Source organism: Ricinus communis, chromosome 8 (assembly GCF_019578655.1).
Source record: "Ricinus communis isolate WT05 ecotype wild-type chromosome 8, ASM1957865v1, whole genome shotgun sequence".
Classification (NCBI taxonomy): domain Eukaryota; kingdom Viridiplantae; phylum Streptophyta; class Magnoliopsida; order Malpighiales; family Euphorbiaceae; genus Ricinus; species Ricinus communis.
In genome coordinates, this window is record NC_063263.1 from 10,220,507 (window position 1) to 10,237,343 (window position 16,837).

General features: G+C 35.1%; 1 protein-coding gene and 1 long non-coding RNA gene across 5 annotated transcripts; one reads left to right on the forward strand and one right to left on the reverse strand.

The window, feature by feature from the left end:
- Positions 1-2,153: 2,153 nt before the first annotated feature.
- Positions 2,154-13,745, reverse strand: LOC8282309 (disease resistance protein At4g27190). 4 transcript variants are annotated; one of them, XM_025157070.2, is made up of 8 exons: positions 13,550-13,745; positions 12,896-12,925; positions 12,417-12,523; positions 9,101-12,233; positions 6,890-7,588; positions 5,915-6,679; positions 3,476-4,234; positions 2,154-2,607 (listed from the first exon to the last, which is right to left on the reverse strand). In XM_025157070.2, the coding sequence occupies exons 4-8, from the start codon at positions 11,843-11,845 to the stop codon at positions 2,533-2,535; spliced, it is 5,043 nt and encodes a 1,680-aa protein (XP_025012838.2). In that variant the 5' UTR covers positions 11,846-12,233; positions 12,417-12,523; positions 12,896-12,925; positions 13,550-13,745; the 3' UTR covers positions 2,154-2,532. The 4 variants fall into 4 exon arrangements, with proteins under 4 accessions (XP_025012838.2, XP_015573739.2, XP_048234147.1 ...); XM_015718253.3 differs by lacking the exon at positions 12,417-12,523; XM_048378190.1 differs by lacking the exons at positions 12,417-12,523; positions 13,550-13,745 and having other exon boundaries at positions 6,890-7,177; positions 12,896-13,142.
- Positions 13,746-13,903: 158 nt separating this feature from the next.
- LOC125370873 lies at positions 13,904-16,637 on the forward strand. Its single transcript, XR_007217061.1, has 3 exons — positions 13,904-14,156; positions 14,252-14,342; positions 16,177-16,637. It is a non-coding gene; the product is annotated as an uncharacterized LOC125370873 (long non-coding RNA).
- Positions 16,638-16,837: the final 200 nt, after the last annotated feature.

Genomic DNA, 16,837 nt, shown 5'->3' on the forward strand with positions numbered 1-16,837 from the left:
TCTACTCTGTTATTTCCCGATAACTATCTCTTTCCTAACAGGTTAGACTTTACTACTCCAGCCACCAGGGAGCCGCTTCCCGAGGCCACTCCTGACGCCTCTCCTTCAGGGGGAGCCAGTACCATTCTCGAGGCAACCTTTTCAGGGGGAGACAATGAGTTACGAGCTGACCAAATTGAAGAACTTGCCCCGCGAAGATCATCTCGGCCTATCCGCCCTCCTATCAGACTAAGGGACTATGTGTCCTATCAGGTGTCGTATCGCATTCAATAATTTATTAGCTATCATTCTGTGTCTAGTTCATATAAGACCTATTTAAGTAATCTCACCGCTCACACTGAGCCTTCTTCCTTTTATGAAGCTAACACCAACCTTAACTGGTGCAAGGCTATGAATGAAGAGCTTCAGGCTCTTGAAAAAAATGACACCTGAGAATTAACATCTCTGCCAAAAAATAAAAAACATGTGGGGTGTAAATGGGTGTATAAAATCAAATATAAACATGATGGGACGATTAAGTGATATAAGGCTAGATTGGTGGCAAAAGGGTTCACTCAAACATACGGGGTAGACTATCAGGAAACCTTGGCTCCTATAGCAAAAATGAGCACCGTTCGCATTTTATTATCTGTTGCTACTAACTCAGGATGGAGTCTATTTCAAATGGATGTGAAAAACGCGTTCCTCCAAGGGTCTCTCTCGAAGAAGTATACATGACCCTACCTCCAGGTTACGAGCCTACAACCGATCAATCCCTGGTATGTAAGCTAAAAAAGGCTATCTATGGATTGAAATAGTCCCCAAGAGCATGGTATGCCAAGCTAAGCCACTTCCTTTTAAAAATCAATTTCATTAAATGTGCATCTGATTCCTCTATGTTTGTCAAACACACTTATGCATGCACCATCATTGTCCTTGTTTACGCTGATGACATCATCATAACAGGTAACATTAATAAAGAAATTGAGGAAGTTAAACAAAAACTAAAAAAAGAATTTGACATCAAAGACCTCGGGCAACTGTCCTATTTTCTTGGAATAGAAATATCCAAATCTCATAAAGACCTATTTCTATCCCAAAGAAAGTACGTCCTTGATCTGTTAAAAGAAACAGGAAAACTAGGAGTGAAACCTATAGATACACCGATGGAAACTAAAGTCAAACTTAATCTTGAAGATGGCGATCTTTTAAACAATATAGGGCATTATCAGCGACTAGTAGGGAAACTAATCTACCTCACTGTAACCAGACCTGACATCACCTATGCTGTAAGTATGGTAAGTCAGTTCATGCATGCACCTCGCACTAGTCATTTGGATGCCATCGATAGGATTCTTAGGTATCTCAAGGGCACCCCTGGTCAAGGGATTTGGATGAAAAATAGTTGTTGATTTTTCTGATGCAGATTGGGCCAGAAGCTGTGACAGAAAATCAACTTTTGGTTTTTGTACCTTTGTGGGTGGCAACCTAGTAACGTGGAAAAGCAAAAAACAAACTGTAACTGCAAGATCCAGCGCAGAAGCAGAATACAGAACAATGGCATCAACTGCCAGTGAGCTAATATGGATCAAACAAGTACTTACAGACATGGGAATTGAATGAAAGGCCCAATGAAAATGTATTGTGACAATCAAGCAGCAAGGCACGTTGCTTCAAACCCTGTCTTCCATGAACGCACCAAGCATATTGAAGTAGACTGCCACTTCATAAGAGAAAAAGTCTAATCTGGCGAAATTGAAACTCCATTCATCAGAAGCCACGAACAGTTGGCAGACATTCTGACAAAAGCCTTGAACAAAGCTGATCATCAAAATCTTCTTAGCAAGATGGGATCGATCAACCTATTCGGACCCATCTTGAGGAGGAGCGTTGAAGAACAAAAGCATAACACAACATGTATAAACCAACAGTTAAAGATTGAAGGTCAAGGCCTCAGGTCCTATCATCACCGGCCACCAAGCTGACATTAGGAGCAACCTTTCTTCCCTAAGGAAGAAAGGTCACTTCCACTAATCCCAGATCAAGAAATAAAAACGTTGACATAGAGTTTAGAGTCTAAATATCATAGCTATAAGACCATTAACTTCAAATGTATATATTAGGGTCATATTCATTGAGTAGAATTTAGAATCTCAATTTGTAAATCATCACAGTTCAATACAACAATTATTTCATCTTTTTCACAGAAGCCAAGGGTTTTATTGTATTTACAATTTATTTTCAGGGAATTTAGTGAGTGACCACACTGTCTAAAATATAAGGTAGTACGGTGTAAGGATACACGCTAAAATAAGTATAAATAATTGTTGATCAATAACATCCAAGAGTACTGTGCACCACTAGGCCAAATCGAACCACAGGGTGAGCTTGATAGCAGTTTTGTCCATTAAGTTTCATTGCTCATCCTGGATATAACAAGTAGAACTCCTGTGTGAATTTTGGTACTCCGCAACCAATCATGCGCCACACTCTCATCTCCTCCACCTTCACCTGTTTGCCAGAATTTCTCGACGGGAAAACATCTATTGTCCACTAGTCCATATTTTCATGATATCCCAAAATATCGATTTGTTCATGTGCAGTAGTGTCATCATCTACAGCCGGTCCCTATAAAAAGGAGAAAAGATATCCTAAAGGAGGCAAACAAATTGCAGCAAGAAATAGATGTATATGTAGTTCCCATAAGCATACGAAGATGAGAATGGGAAAGGTCTCATGTAGCTGTATGATTACAAAGATATCTATATCCCAATCAGACAGTATCCTGAAATAAATTTGGAGCTACCTACTTGCACCTACTAAAATAACTTGAATTCTCCCTATAAGGCTGGTTATTCTATTTATGAATGAAGGTGAATAACTAAAAGATTATTGAGATTTTTCCTAATATATACTTTGGTCTAAGCTATTCAGAATAGTAAATTTAGTTCTTATATATGATCCATCAAGCAATGAATTTTTGGTGACCAAGTTGTACTTGTGAACTAGCAATTCGAGGACTAAACTAATAATTAAATTTCAGAAACCGTCATGCAGTTCAACTGAAACAATAACATACTAAATTCATTATGATTATGTAATCAAGTACTAAAGTGTAAACCACTAACAAAATTTAAAGACAAAGGTTACTAATTTTGAAACAAGAGGGACGGAAGTGCAAACTTTGTTAAATCTCTAAAACATCAAACTTCGGCGAACTCCAGATTTTTATGAAAAGAAGCTTGCTGAGGGTATATATTCAGGGAAAAGTAACTAGTCGGAGGATGATAAGCAATTTCTGATATTACCTAATGACCCAAAAAAGACCCTTTGCATGTTCTAGAGAAAAATATGGCAACAATATTACATCTTTATTTAAAATTCAGTAAGCAATATGGCATCATTCAATTCCAAAATTCTCGCATAAAAATAAATAATGAAACAAAAGGAGAAACTAAAGAAGGGCGGAACAGAGATATCGGGAAATTGGCCATACCTTCCCTTTGGTGAAGTAATTTATGGTGGTATTTAAGTCTCCCATTAATGCACAGTGGTGGGATTCAATACACACTTCCTCTAGCTTCAGCGTGCTCACATGTTTATAAGTGAATATCTTCATCTTGGGGCATCCTACCAAAATCAGCTTATCTAGTGATGGCATTTCAAAATCATAAATCCCCCTATAGAAAGCTTCGAGACTTGGTAAATTTTCCATTGTCAAATTCCGTAGCTCAGGTAACTCAATCTTATTATCTGCTGCTTCATGCTCTTTGTCATCTTCCTTCTCAATGATTTCCATAATCATTTTGCAATTCGATATTTTCAGTGTTTTGAGTTGCTGAAGACTTGCAGCCACAGATAGGCAGAATATGCTTCTGAGACTGCTGCAATCGTTAACCTTTAGGATTTCAAGATGCTGAAAGTTCAGAAACCTTACACCGCTCAGTAGATGTGTAAGGTTTGGCAGAGATGCCAGATTGATTTCTTTCAGCTTTCCAGCTCTTGTTTCATCCAAACTCACTCGTTTAGGTTCAAATATTTCAGACAAGGAGGCACAGGAACGTACAGTTAGCTTTTCTAGTTTTAGAAACATTTCCATCATGTGGGAAGGAAAAATATTTAATAAGTGTTTACACTCTTTAACTTCCATTTCTCTAAGTTTTCGTAAAAAGCCACCTGATAGTTGGTCATGCCCTACACTTCTCAAATTGTCCACACGAGATATATGCAATGTCTCCAATTTGTCCAATGCCACCTACAAAAGAAATATATATATGTTTAATAACCTTGAATTTTGAAAAAGAAAAAAATAGAAAATGAAATGGGTTTAGAAATGCATCATCAATTATGTACTTGAAATCAAATTAGGACTGAAGAAAATAAGTTTGTCAATGAGCTTCTTGAAAAACATATCTGTCCATGCTATAAGTTGTTTCTTTCTAACTAGTATGATTAAGCATTGGTAAGTTAAGGAAGTCTGAAAAAGCAGTTTAGTAGAAGAATAAGTAATGATATTAATGGCTTAGTTACAGAAGAACAAAGGATTGAACTAATGGTTGACATGAGAATGTGTCAAATGCAAATTAAGGTGTTGAGGTTGAAGTGCGAGATAATCATGCAAAATGAAAGAAGCAATATAAACAATTGATAAATAAGAAGATAGCTCCAGTTGAAGAAGTCGGGAAAATATCAATTAACTTCTAATTTCAGTCTCGCTCTCTATCATGTGCACATACACACAAGCTTTTCTAAATATTGTTGGCATATATTTACAAAGCCTTGCCTAGGAAGTTGATGAACAGAATTCCGGAAAGTTAAGAAAAGGAAAAAGGCCATTGGAGAGGAAGATGTCATTCTCACAAAATCATTGCCACAATTCTCCATATAGAACTACATAACCATATAACGGAGCCTCCATTCCTAAGGCTTTTCCATTTTTGCAAAAAACAAGTAAATGAAGTTGTAATGCTAATCATTTTTCCCAAGGCCATTTGTCACAAATATGTAATTTATTTATTATGATAAACTTTCTATCCTGAAAAGATAGTCTCTTTTAATAAATTTGAGACTCCTCTGCAACTTGAAATGGATAGAAAAAGAAGAGGAAACTGCCTACAATAGAAGAAGATAAGGTGTCATTGTACAGGAGTAAAGCAATTGTAATCAACTCAACGGCCAATGGAATTGCCAAGAGGAAGTCAATGAAGTAAAAAAGGAATGCAGCATTCATAATGAGAATAACTTAAAACTCTTCAAGTCTTTATGATTTCTTTATTTTGAGTTTCCTAAATAGAAAGAAGTAAATTTGAAAAGTCAAATGACTACGCACCAGAGCGTAGCATGAAATATAATAATAGGCTTGGGCATGAATGAAAATAAATTGACAAAGAAAATACTCAAACTGGATTAATTGATTATATTTGGCTCTACGAGTATTCAAACCTGAGTTGCACCCCAAATCATTTTTGGATTAGTTAATGAATATTCAAAACAAATTTTTCAAAAATATTAATAACTTGGTCTTGAGTTTAGGAATAAAAATTTCAAGTAGTTAATTTGGAGTGTTCTAGCTACTTCCTCCCTCCCATCAGAGCCTTGATCAGAAGAGTAAATTCTCACTCTTTCCCCTGAATGCAACTTTATGTATTATCAGTGAGGGGTTTCATATTTTATGTAGTCAAGTTCTCATTCCCAAAAGCTTGTCAGTTTCTACACGTTCATGCAACTATAAGAAAGCTAATAATCTGGAAAATATTCATGAGCATTAGATTTTCTGTAAATCTTCCTCAAAATGTTCGATACTGATTCATGCCTCAAATTCTTAAATATTGTTTCTAGACTAGGCTGCAGTAATCATGATCTTGAGTTTTTGAATAATGAACTTTCCAGAACATGTGGGGGAAGGAGGAGAAATGCAATGGGAAATTGGGCATACCTTTTTCTTGAATTGGCTAGCTACATTTTTACTAGAGTCTCCCATTAGCAGGCACTCGGAGGATTCAATGCAGACCTTTTTTAGCTTTGGTGCATTCAGATGTCCGAAAGTGGGAGGCTTCACCTTCGGACATTCTTTTATAACCAGTTCTCCTAGAGATGGCAATTCAATAGCATACATCCCTTCACAGAAACATGTAAGGTTGGGTAACTTGACAAGCTCCAGAAATTCAAGTTGACGAAACAATCTCTGGTTATTCCTTGCTTCATGTGCTTCTTTATTTTCTTGTGCAACAATTTTCTCCACCTTTTGACAAGTAGATATCTTTAGCATCTGGAGTTGCTGAAGACTTGTTGCCAGAGAAAGAAAGAATATGATTTCCAGATTTCCACAATCATAAACTTCAAGCGTTCTAAGTCTCTGAAAGCATATAATTCTTCCTGGGTTTTCCAGTATGCTCGAAAGTCTGGGGAGAGACATCAAAATCATTTCTTCTAACTGGTAGACTATTTTTGTATGTTCATCTACCGCATGTGCTTGTGATTCAAAAATATCTAATAATGAAGCACAACGATACACAAAAAGCTTTTCTAGATTTTGGAATCGTGCTATCAAATTGGAGGCTAAGACATTCGGTAAATTTTCACAATTATCAACTTCTATCTCTCTTATGTTGCATAAGGAGCCATCCACAAGTTGATCATGCCCTATCCTTGTTAAGTTGTCCAAGCAAGACAGATGTAATACTATCATGTGCAATGCCACCTACACATGCAACCAATTATATTAATTACTTTCAGTTTCAGGAGAAATTATACAGTAGAGTGGTGATTCCAACTCAGCAGTCCTAGTGGAATTCCACTAGAAAATAGCCACCTAGGAAGTTTCACATGAATATAGATCTAGATATATAAATTTCTGTTGGCACAAACAAGAGTCAAAGAGGTAACTCACAATTTACATTTGGGTACATACCTTTGCATTAAAGAGAGGTTCTATAGTCATCGATTTAGTGTGGCCGCCTAGCGCTAGCTGTTGGCCTGTTGTATCAAATATTTTTAATCTGGTACACCTTTTGACTATCACTTTCTTCAGTAACGGCCATTCAGAAGCATTGGCATCTGAGCAGAAATTCATAAGATTTGGAAGATGCACCAGCTTCAGAGAATTTAAGTGAGGGAACAGCATAGCATTGGCTTTCTCATCTTCTCCTGCTTTTGGGACAATGCCTTCCATAGCCTCACAAGAAGTAATTTCTAGAACCTGCAAGTTAGATAAAAGGGTGGCAATGCAAGGTGAAAATAATATTTTCAAACTTCTGCACCCTTCTACCGTTAACAATCTTAAGTTTTGGAAGCCCTGAGTTCCTTGAAAACAATTTTTCCAAACATGTGTAAGCTTTGTTAAATATCGCAGTTCAAGCTTTCTTAAGCAAGAAAGAGCAGCATTTCCTTGGTATTTTAGGTCAAATACCACTTCTAATGAATCACACCCTTTCAGTACAAGCCATTCCAAATTCAGCAACCACTGCATCCAGCAGGATGTAAATAGTTTGTTAGAGACAAGCTCCAGCATGTATCTTGATCTGGAGATGTCGTGTACTTGATGTGGACTGTGTTGGGTCTTGATCTTGTCAAGTGGACATATACTTTGTTTGAAGCCAGACCATTCTAACTGCATAATCCATTAAACTATACTACGTCAAATACTTTTTCAGAGTTTCCATTCATTAGTGACGGAGACAGTAACACAAGAATGAATCATTTTCCTTTAGTCTATCTACTTAAGCTCAATAGAGTGTTTGTGGAGTAATGAATAAGAGGAGTTCCCAGGATAGAATTGGGTGTAGTTTAGAATTGGATTGGATAAAAATAATCCAAGGAGAAAGAATTGCAGTGCTGCCTAGGCCAAATTCAGAATGGACCACCCGTAGATACTTGTTCAAACAGAAGTAACTTCAGCATTCCTTAAAAATTAAATGAAGACCACAACTTTATAACTTGTTTAGTGTTGCTGTGGCTGTTGTTTCCAAGAAGTTCATGTCACTATGTTGTAAAATTAGTGAATTCATTGTATTGGCTTGTCTCTAGGTGCCCATATATGTAGGGCGTTATAGTCTTAACATCAACTTCAGATATACAATGGAAAATCTCCCTCACTTTAAATAAACAAATTAAAAATCTAAAAAATAACTGAAGATGTGATTATTTGGTAGGCAGAGGAAAAAAAGACTGCATAATTGACAAGTATAATTCAACAAGCAGAGCAATAAAGACTGCAAAACGAAGAAAAGGAAAAAAAAGAAAAAAAAGAAAGAATAAGTTAAATATCAGTATCATCCTTTTCATAGAGATGCATGTGAAGTAAGACTTCTTAAACCCACTATAACTAATCAAAGTTTTGGGAAATCCACCTAATAATATTCCATCTGGATATGGAATTTGAAATCAAGGTTTGATTTTGAAGTTCTACTTCTATTATGAACAAACATGCAGACTTTTAAATGAGAAGAAAACAATGTCCCATAACCAAATCTTAGAATAAATGAAATCATGCTTTTATTCTAGAGCTTTCAGACTCTGGCTTCCTCAAAAACTTTTCACTGGCATTCATGAACTTCAACAAAAAGTAAAATGAAGAATCGATATGATTTAAACATCAGTTATGTACTTTAAACCAAAAAGAAATTCACACTCCGTTTATTTTTACTATGAAATGCCTTGATTTGAAATGCTCTCATGAGAGACATGGAACAGGATTCAAATTTTTGTTCTTAATATTCAAATCTCAACATCCATTCCCATATAGCTTTATCTTCACTACAAAGCCAAGACACCAGTTAAAAGTCCAACCATACGGTAGGACAAAGCATCTTAGTATGTTTCTTTTTTCCCTTCTAGTCTCCTAATACAACTAGTTGTAAAAAGAAACCGAAAGATATGCTTATTTTCAGAATTTTTAAACATGCTAGTTTCAAAACTAATCACAAAATTATTTCAAATATACCAACACCAGAATTATTTTTCCAACAGGTCAGATTGTTCATCCAGTTTTTCCACCTCTAAATAGAATCTAGTAAAATGTACAAAAAATCAGTTGCTCATACTGCAAAACAATACAGAACTTTTACAATCAGCAGAAGTGCAGATAACTAGTTCAAAGAAGAATCTGAAACAGAAAGGATACCTGATGGTTTGAAGGTCGCTGAGCAACTGCATCAGCCATAGCTTGGCAGAAACTTATTAGTTCTGGAAGAGAATCCAGCTCCAAGTAGGTTAATTTGGGGAACCAAGTATTTTCTGCTGCTTCTGCAATTCTGAAATCTTCACCTTCCTTTTTTGAGATAATTTCTCGTATTTTTCCACAGTGAGAGCAGTCTAAGTATTCAAGATGTACCAAAACTCTGGCTATGGACAGAGAAAAAACATTTTTCAATTTACCACAGTCATGTATATGAAGAGACCTAAGGTTGTCAAAACATGGAAGGCCACTAGGATTCTTTGGGAGTTCCCCATGCCATATCTCCTTTAGTTTGTACAACGATCTGAGTGAAAGTGACTCTAGAAGGGGGAAGGCTGTAGTATGTGGCACCCAATCCCTGGCATTAATGATACATTCAAGTTTATAACAAGAAGCTAATGACAGAATCTGAGTTTTCTCCAAAAGTTTATGAATACCACACCAAATAGCACCATGCATATCACCCGAAATTCTAAAATAGTTTTGAAATAGATATGCACCCGTTTCATAAACAGGGGAGCCTACAGATATCTTAAACCTTTCCAGGTTTTGAAAAATCAAGCCTTCTGTCAAAAGATTGACTTCTGGTAAATGAATGTCTAAAACCTTCAAATGACCAGATAAAGAACCAAGCTCAGCAATGCTTGCATTGTTTTTCTGTTCAAAATCTCCACAGGCAGATTGCCATTTAGAAAAGCTATTTCTCATATATAGCTCCTCTAGTCGGGATAATTTTGAAAGAACACCTACTGGAATTTTTCTGAGAGAAGTGCATGATGTCAAATCCAACAACCTTAGATGACTTAGTTGTCCTATTTCTCTCGGCAACTCCATAATATCAGAACCAGCAAAGCTTAGAATCTCTAGATTTACCAAAATTCCAATTTTGAACAGGTCTTTGGTGGAGCTAGACATTGCCTCAAAGCAACAATTACCAAGACATAAGACTTTAAGATTCTCCAGTACATGGAATGACACTAAATTTGATGAAATACGCATATCCAGAAAAGCTAAAACTTGAACCCCTCTCATTCCTTCAAATGCAGAGTTTAAGTCTTGAAGTTTCACAATCAAGGAACAGTTGATGGAGACTAACTGCAAAAACTTAAGTCTTGAGCAATCTAAATCAACAGCTCCTTTGTATGTATCATTGCAGACAATTGAAAGCACAGTGAAACTATTGTATGCATCATTCATCAGCCCTTCCCTTTCAGCATCACGAAGTACTAGAAACTTGTTCTCTCTTTTGGATGCAATTGATAGGGCAGTACTGCGGACAACAACATGCAATTTGACACACTCCACCTTGCTACTTTGGAATAGTAAAAAGGATGTCCTTAGCTTATCGACTAGGGCATGCACCCTATTCCTTCCTTCTTTCAAGGTATAAACTCCATCAAACAACCCTAGTCCCATTCCATATCTGACCAAATATTCAATTGGGATATCAGAATCTTCAGGAAATAAACAACAAAGCAGAAAACAAGACTTGGCCTCATTGCTTTCTAACTTGCTGTAACTCAGCTCAATTTTAGAATATACCTCATTTTCCATCTCTAAAACATCTACTTTTATAGCCTTCTTCAATTTCCCAAGCACATCCTTCCATATATGCACTTCTTTACCTCTCAGTGCATTTCCCAAATTAGTGATAGCGACTGGTAAACCCCCACATTTCTTTCCAACTTCTTTTGCCAAAGGATGAATATCGGGACTGTTTGCAGTATTGCCTGCTACCTCCACGAAATACTTCCACGCCTCTTGTTCAGAAAGGGCATCAAGAATGAAATTTATTTGACTGTTCATCCTACAACAAACATCTTGATTTCCTGATGTTAAAACAATTTTGCATCCCTGATGCTGATGTGCTGAAGGTAGACCAATCTCCTCAAAATTGAGCTTTTCCCAAACGTCATCCAATACTATCAGGATCCTGTTAATACGTCTCAGACTCATCTGCAGATGACCTGCTATTCCATGTAACCCTTTCTGTTCAAGCTTCAAGCCTAGCCTATCAGAAATTTCGAGTTGAATCTTTTGAATACAAGGACACTGAGAGACTTTTGCCATCACCACGTTGTCAAACATGTTCTCAGCCTCTACTCTTCTTATGACTTCTTTAACCATTGTGGTTTTACCCACGCCTACCATTCCACAAATAGAAATCATGTTTATCCTACTATCTTTCAGAGCCTCCATAACCTCAATTATTATTGATTCTCTAGATTGAAAGCTCTTAAAACTATCAATGAACATAGATCCAAGATTTGGTGGAGAAGCAGGATAGGATTTTTTATCCAACTTATACCATTTTTCCCTGAGCTTAAGAACAAGCCCAGTCTTCTTCTTAGCTTCCTTACTTGAGTAATAACATAACCTAATCTTTGGATGCCACCTGTATAAAGCAGTCCTGTCTCCTTCAACAACGTTCGCCAAAAGCTCCCTTGACTCTTCAATTATTTTGTCCGTCTCTGTCAACCAACTCTCGACATCATGTGTGATAAGTCTACCATTGCTAGTAGCTGCATTCCTCAGTTGTTTACTCGAGTCCCTTAGCTCATTCAGTTTGTCTATTTCATCCTTAAGAACCTTAACATTGCTCTCATAGTCAATAAGATATCCAATCCGTCTGCCAATTGGATTGACCAAGTTTTCACCAATTTTAGATGCAACTGAAATAATAATCTCCATCTCTTTCCACCTTATTATCTCTCCCTCACCCTTTTTTTTTAATATTTCCCTTTTCTATTTATTTTTTCCTTTGCTAATTTTTTTAAAGGACTATTATTTAAAAGTGCAGGTGAAGATATAGAACTGAGCAACAGCAGCAAAACAAAAATAGAAGACTTAACTCAGCAGTCTGTAAAGCTCAGGAAGGTTCAGCAAAGATGTATCCCAGCAAATAACAACAGCAATATCTCAGAACAGTTATGCATATTGATTTGTGTATTGAACAGATAAAACCACAACACAAGTGCAAACCTTTGTAATGAAATTATATGCAAAGAAAGAAGAACCTGATGCGTCGCTTTAAGAAATCACTGCTACTTCTGTTGTCAAACACGACAATTACTTTTATCTAAAGAAGAAACAAATGACAGTTAATTCCTCAACAATCGAGAACCTTTTAAATTTGCAAAAGAAAAATATAACAAAAGGAAGAAAAAGAATATTAACTCATTATTAGCTAATCTAGTTTCAATCATACTAATCTAGCACATATCATAAACTGAAGATTTGATGTTGTTTAATCATAATCTACCTTGTGGCCCACTAAAATTTGCCACATTGCTTGCTGTTTCTCCCAACTCTCGGCCCCATCAAAGACCAACATTCTCTTCTCAACAATCTATCCGCTTTTTTCCCTCTCTGTGGCAAATTAGATTCTTTTTATTTAATTAATTCTTTTGATAACATTTCAAAAGAATTAGAACAACAAACCATTATTATACAATTACACCAAGCCACCAACCCTAGTTCCAAATCATTTATACTCACACAAGATAATTCCAGAAAGAAAAAACCAACAAAAGTTTTGGAAACCATGTCTATCAAACACATACTTTCACCAATTTTGCAATGCATTGATAAGATACTAAACTAGTGAGATATGATGTTAAGATTATAAGAATTGAAGAAACAATGGAGCATGAGGATTTATTAATGTCAAAATTACTAAAAAGAACTACATTATATCATTATATCTTGAAGTGCAGAAATCAAGTAAATGGTGCAACTCACCAGTATATTAAGAGCAGCAATTTCCACCACCTATGCAGCAGAACGCAAGAGGCAATAATTTGAGAACGGAGGCAAATTTAAAATGGAAAATGTAATTTAGCCGTATAGATTAAATAATTTGAATTCACAATTTAAAGCATTCTGACCAGCCACTTTTATTATTATTATTATTATTATTATTATTTGTTTTGCCCTTAATTCCTTAATTCACAGTCAAGCATATCTTTCTTAGCTTCATTAATGATCTCAAGAATCTAAGGATATTGTTTGCATACACAATCTACCAGAAACATTACAAAAGCGAATAAAAAGAATCACTAGAGAAAAAAAAAAGTTTCAATTGTTTATTATAAATATAGGGTGCAATCCAACTCAGTCGAGCCGAGCCGAGCTAAACAAAAATTCATATTTCTTGAGCCGCTAGCCTAAATGAACTTAATTAATGTAATTAAAAATTAAATTATTCAGCGATCAATTAAAAATATGAAATTTTATAAGGACTATAATAAATATAATAAATTTATAACTTTATTCAGACAAATATATTTTAATAGGGATTATAATATCTAATAAAATCATAGATATATAAATTTTATATTTAAATTTCCCGCTATTGATAATATTAATTTATGAGCTAACTAAACAAATTTTTACCCGTCAAGCTCTGATTTGAAGGAGTAAAATTGACGTGACGCCCGTCCGGGAAGAATGCCCAAAAAGATCTCCAGTAAATTGAAAGGCTGAAACCTGTTCGACGACATATTTAAAAGAGTCGATAACAATATAATTTCGTAATGTTGTTATCTCACTGCTAGCAAGAAGATGGCAGGTTTAAGCTTGCCTCACTTGTAAACTTAAATTTCAAAATCAAACTGGAGCCTGATGAAGTTTTATTTGAAATTCGAGCTCATTAAAATAGTTGAAGTAATCAAGCTTTGCTCAACTTGAGCAAACTAGTCAGATGAAAAAAAAGAATTTCTTTTTTCTTCTCCTTATCCTGTTGTGCAGTACTTTGAGTAGTTCGAGGTTTGGAATATTTTGGAAATTGTTTAGTTAAATATAAGATAAGATTTGTTGCTAAAAAGAGGATTTGGGTTGGGCTAGAGGCATCCTTTCTTTTTGTTCCGAGTCAATATCAATTGGTTTTCTTTGCAGACAATTGCATTGGTTTTTTTGTTGAAATCACGCAGCTCTACCTGCAGAAATTAATGGATATTTCCGAGTGGATTGCTTTGGTGGCCTCAATCAGATGAGAAGAGATGTGAGTGTTTTCTACATGTTCATATTTTTGAGAAACAGATGGCTTCTTGCATTCTGCTCTGGTAAAGTTTAAGTCTTTGTTTATGACATGTTTAGTTTTGTGATGGTGCTGGCATTGCCCGTTTGCTGAATGCCACTCCAGTTTTTTGCCCAAGTTTGAAGCGGCTTCATATTGGAACTAGTCAAGGTAACTTTTGCTTATATTTATCCATTGGTTTCTTCATAATTTTATCAGATGTTTAAACATGAATTATAACTTCTTAATGTATCTAAGTCTCTAAATATTAAGCTTTGTTGGTCTTGCTGAGATTTTTTGTTCAAGAATCTAATCAAGCTTAGTCAGATTTCAGGTAATGTTAACTATATTTCATTAATGTAATTATATCTCTGGAATGTTATTAGTTCTGGGTGAAAATGAATAGTGATCCTTGTTTCAGGGACACAAGTATGGTGTTAGGTTTAGTAGATTTTGACTAAAAAAAGAATTTCTCTCCATAAAAAGGAGGTTTTTGTGTAGTGCGTATTGTATTGAAAGAAAGGCAAGAAAATAAGGAAGAAAAAGAAGAAAAAAATGTTTATAATTTTTAGAGTTACAATTTTTATCTTTTCTTGCATTTAATCTATATTTTCTGCTGCCAATCTTTTGTTCCATGTTTTTCTCTCCTTTCTCCTAAACTCAAACGTCAAGAAAGAAAAAAATGTTTATAATTTTCAGACTTATAACTTTTATTCTTTACTGCATTTAACTTATATTTTCTATTGCAAATTTTTTGTTCCATGTTCTTCTTTTCTATTTCCTGAACTCAACAGTGGTATTAAAGCTTTAATGATCCTTGAGGGGTTTGTTTATGCTAACAAAAAAGAATGAGCTTGTCTTTGATTTAAGAAGAAGCTTAGCTTTATGTTTGTTAAGTTCATGCCTCCATGTTTGCATTTTGAATTCACCTTTCTTGGAAAGGAAAAAAGCAAAATAAGTGTTTAATTAATTCTCTACACAATGAAAATGAAAATTCGCCTCCAAAATGTCTTTGGAAGGATATTTTTTACAATGACGATCTATTATGATCTGTTGTTTCTCAAAAAAGAGAAAAAGAAGAAGGTTGTGGTATTTACTTAGGTTGTAAGAAAAAAAGTATCTTTGAAGGGACCAATGTGTCCTTAAATTGAAATGTCTATGAAAAGAAACCTAATGAAGTCTTTAAACTGCATAACTTGATGAACACCATCATGTCTCTAAACTAAGAATTTGATAAGAACTTGATGGAAATCTAAGCAAGTCTATAAACTGTAAAAATTTGATGGAAGCTTTCATGTCTTAAAACTGAAAATATGATAAAGACCATAGTAGTCTTTAAACTGAAAGTTGATGAAAATTTGGGAGGACCATCAAGTCCATAGACTGAAACGCTCGTGATAGGAACTTACATGTCCAAAAACTGCTTCAATTTGTTGAGTTTGTTGACAAGCCATCAACCATTTGCTAAATACCTTTAAGGAGGCGTTTTTTCTTGTTGGTAAGAGGCAAAAAGCAAAAGATAAACATTAAAGATAAAGCAATCCAAGTAAAGTTATAGAGAAAAAATCAGATTTCCATCTATGGAAACACAACACGAAAACTCCAACAAAAATCTCATCAAGGAGGAGTGTTGGATTTGCTAAGATTTTTGCTTAAGAATCTAATCAAGATTAGTCAAATTTCATGCAATGTTAACTATGTTTTATTAATGTAATTATATCTCAGCAATGTTATTAGTTTTAGATGAAAAGGAACGGTGACTCTTGTTTCAAGAACACGAGCATGGTGTTAGGTTATAGTAGTTTTGAGTAAGAAAAATGAATTTCTCTTAATTATAGGGAGCATAATGTTATTATTGGAAAGACTATGATTAACTTTTGTGAACAACGCAATTAGACAACTCTAAATGCTTGAAAGATTCCCAAATACACAAAAGTCAAATATTCTTATATGCTAGAATTCTATTAAAACCTTCGTACCTGTTTTTATTCTCTCAAACTTGCAGAATATGATGAGCCCATTTCGAGTTCAGTGTGGAGATTCCTCATTGATCAATGCTTGAAAATGCACTGTTGGACAAGCAGCATACATATTCCAACTTGAAGATAATCTTGAAGCTTTGCAGGCTGCTTTAGAAGAATTAAGAGAGTTAAAGAATGATGTGATCCTAAATATTGGCCTTTCAAACCATCAACGATCATAAAGCTTTAGTGAAAAGTCTACCTAATGACTCTGCTACTAAGACCTATTTTCAATCTTGTTTTGAAGCATTTTCAGTGCAAAAGAAAAAAAGAAGGTTAAGTTAAGGATTGTTAATTTTCTTTTCGATTTCATAAATTCCAACTCTAGCACTCTGTTTTTTCTTTTATTTTATCCTTTTATTCCTCAATTATCCTGTCTACTTGCTCCATTTCTGCTGTTTTAGTTTTTGACATACTAATTCAATAGAATTTCAATCAGATCAATCTCTTTATCACAGAATGATGATCGATGAGATTGAGGTTTTAATTTATATTTCTAGGAAACATTTCTCAGTAGCAAGTTTCTGAGCCCCATCCAAGCTTGCTCTAAAATCTCTAGTCACTTTTGTACTCAAGAACTTTTCCAGTACAAGAACCATTCTCCATCATGATTCTGATTGCTTTTAACAGAATCATCATCACTGT

What these genes read in the sequence shown, in the direction of transcription:
- LOC8282309 (XM_015718253.3), bottom strand. Translation starts at nt 11,845, where the DNA reads ATGGAGATTATTATTTCAGTTGCATCTAAAATTGGTGAAAACTTGGTC. An exon ending in AACCTCTCTTTAATGCAAAG is followed by an intron (nt 6,680 to 6,889) that starts GTATGTACCCAA and finishes TTGCATGTGTAG; the next exon opens with GTGGCATTGCACATGATAGT. An exon ending in ATTACTTCACCAAAGGGAAG is followed by an intron (nt 2,608 to 3,475) that starts GTATGGCCAATT and finishes TCCTTTTTATAG; the next exon opens with GGACCGGCTGTAGATGATGA.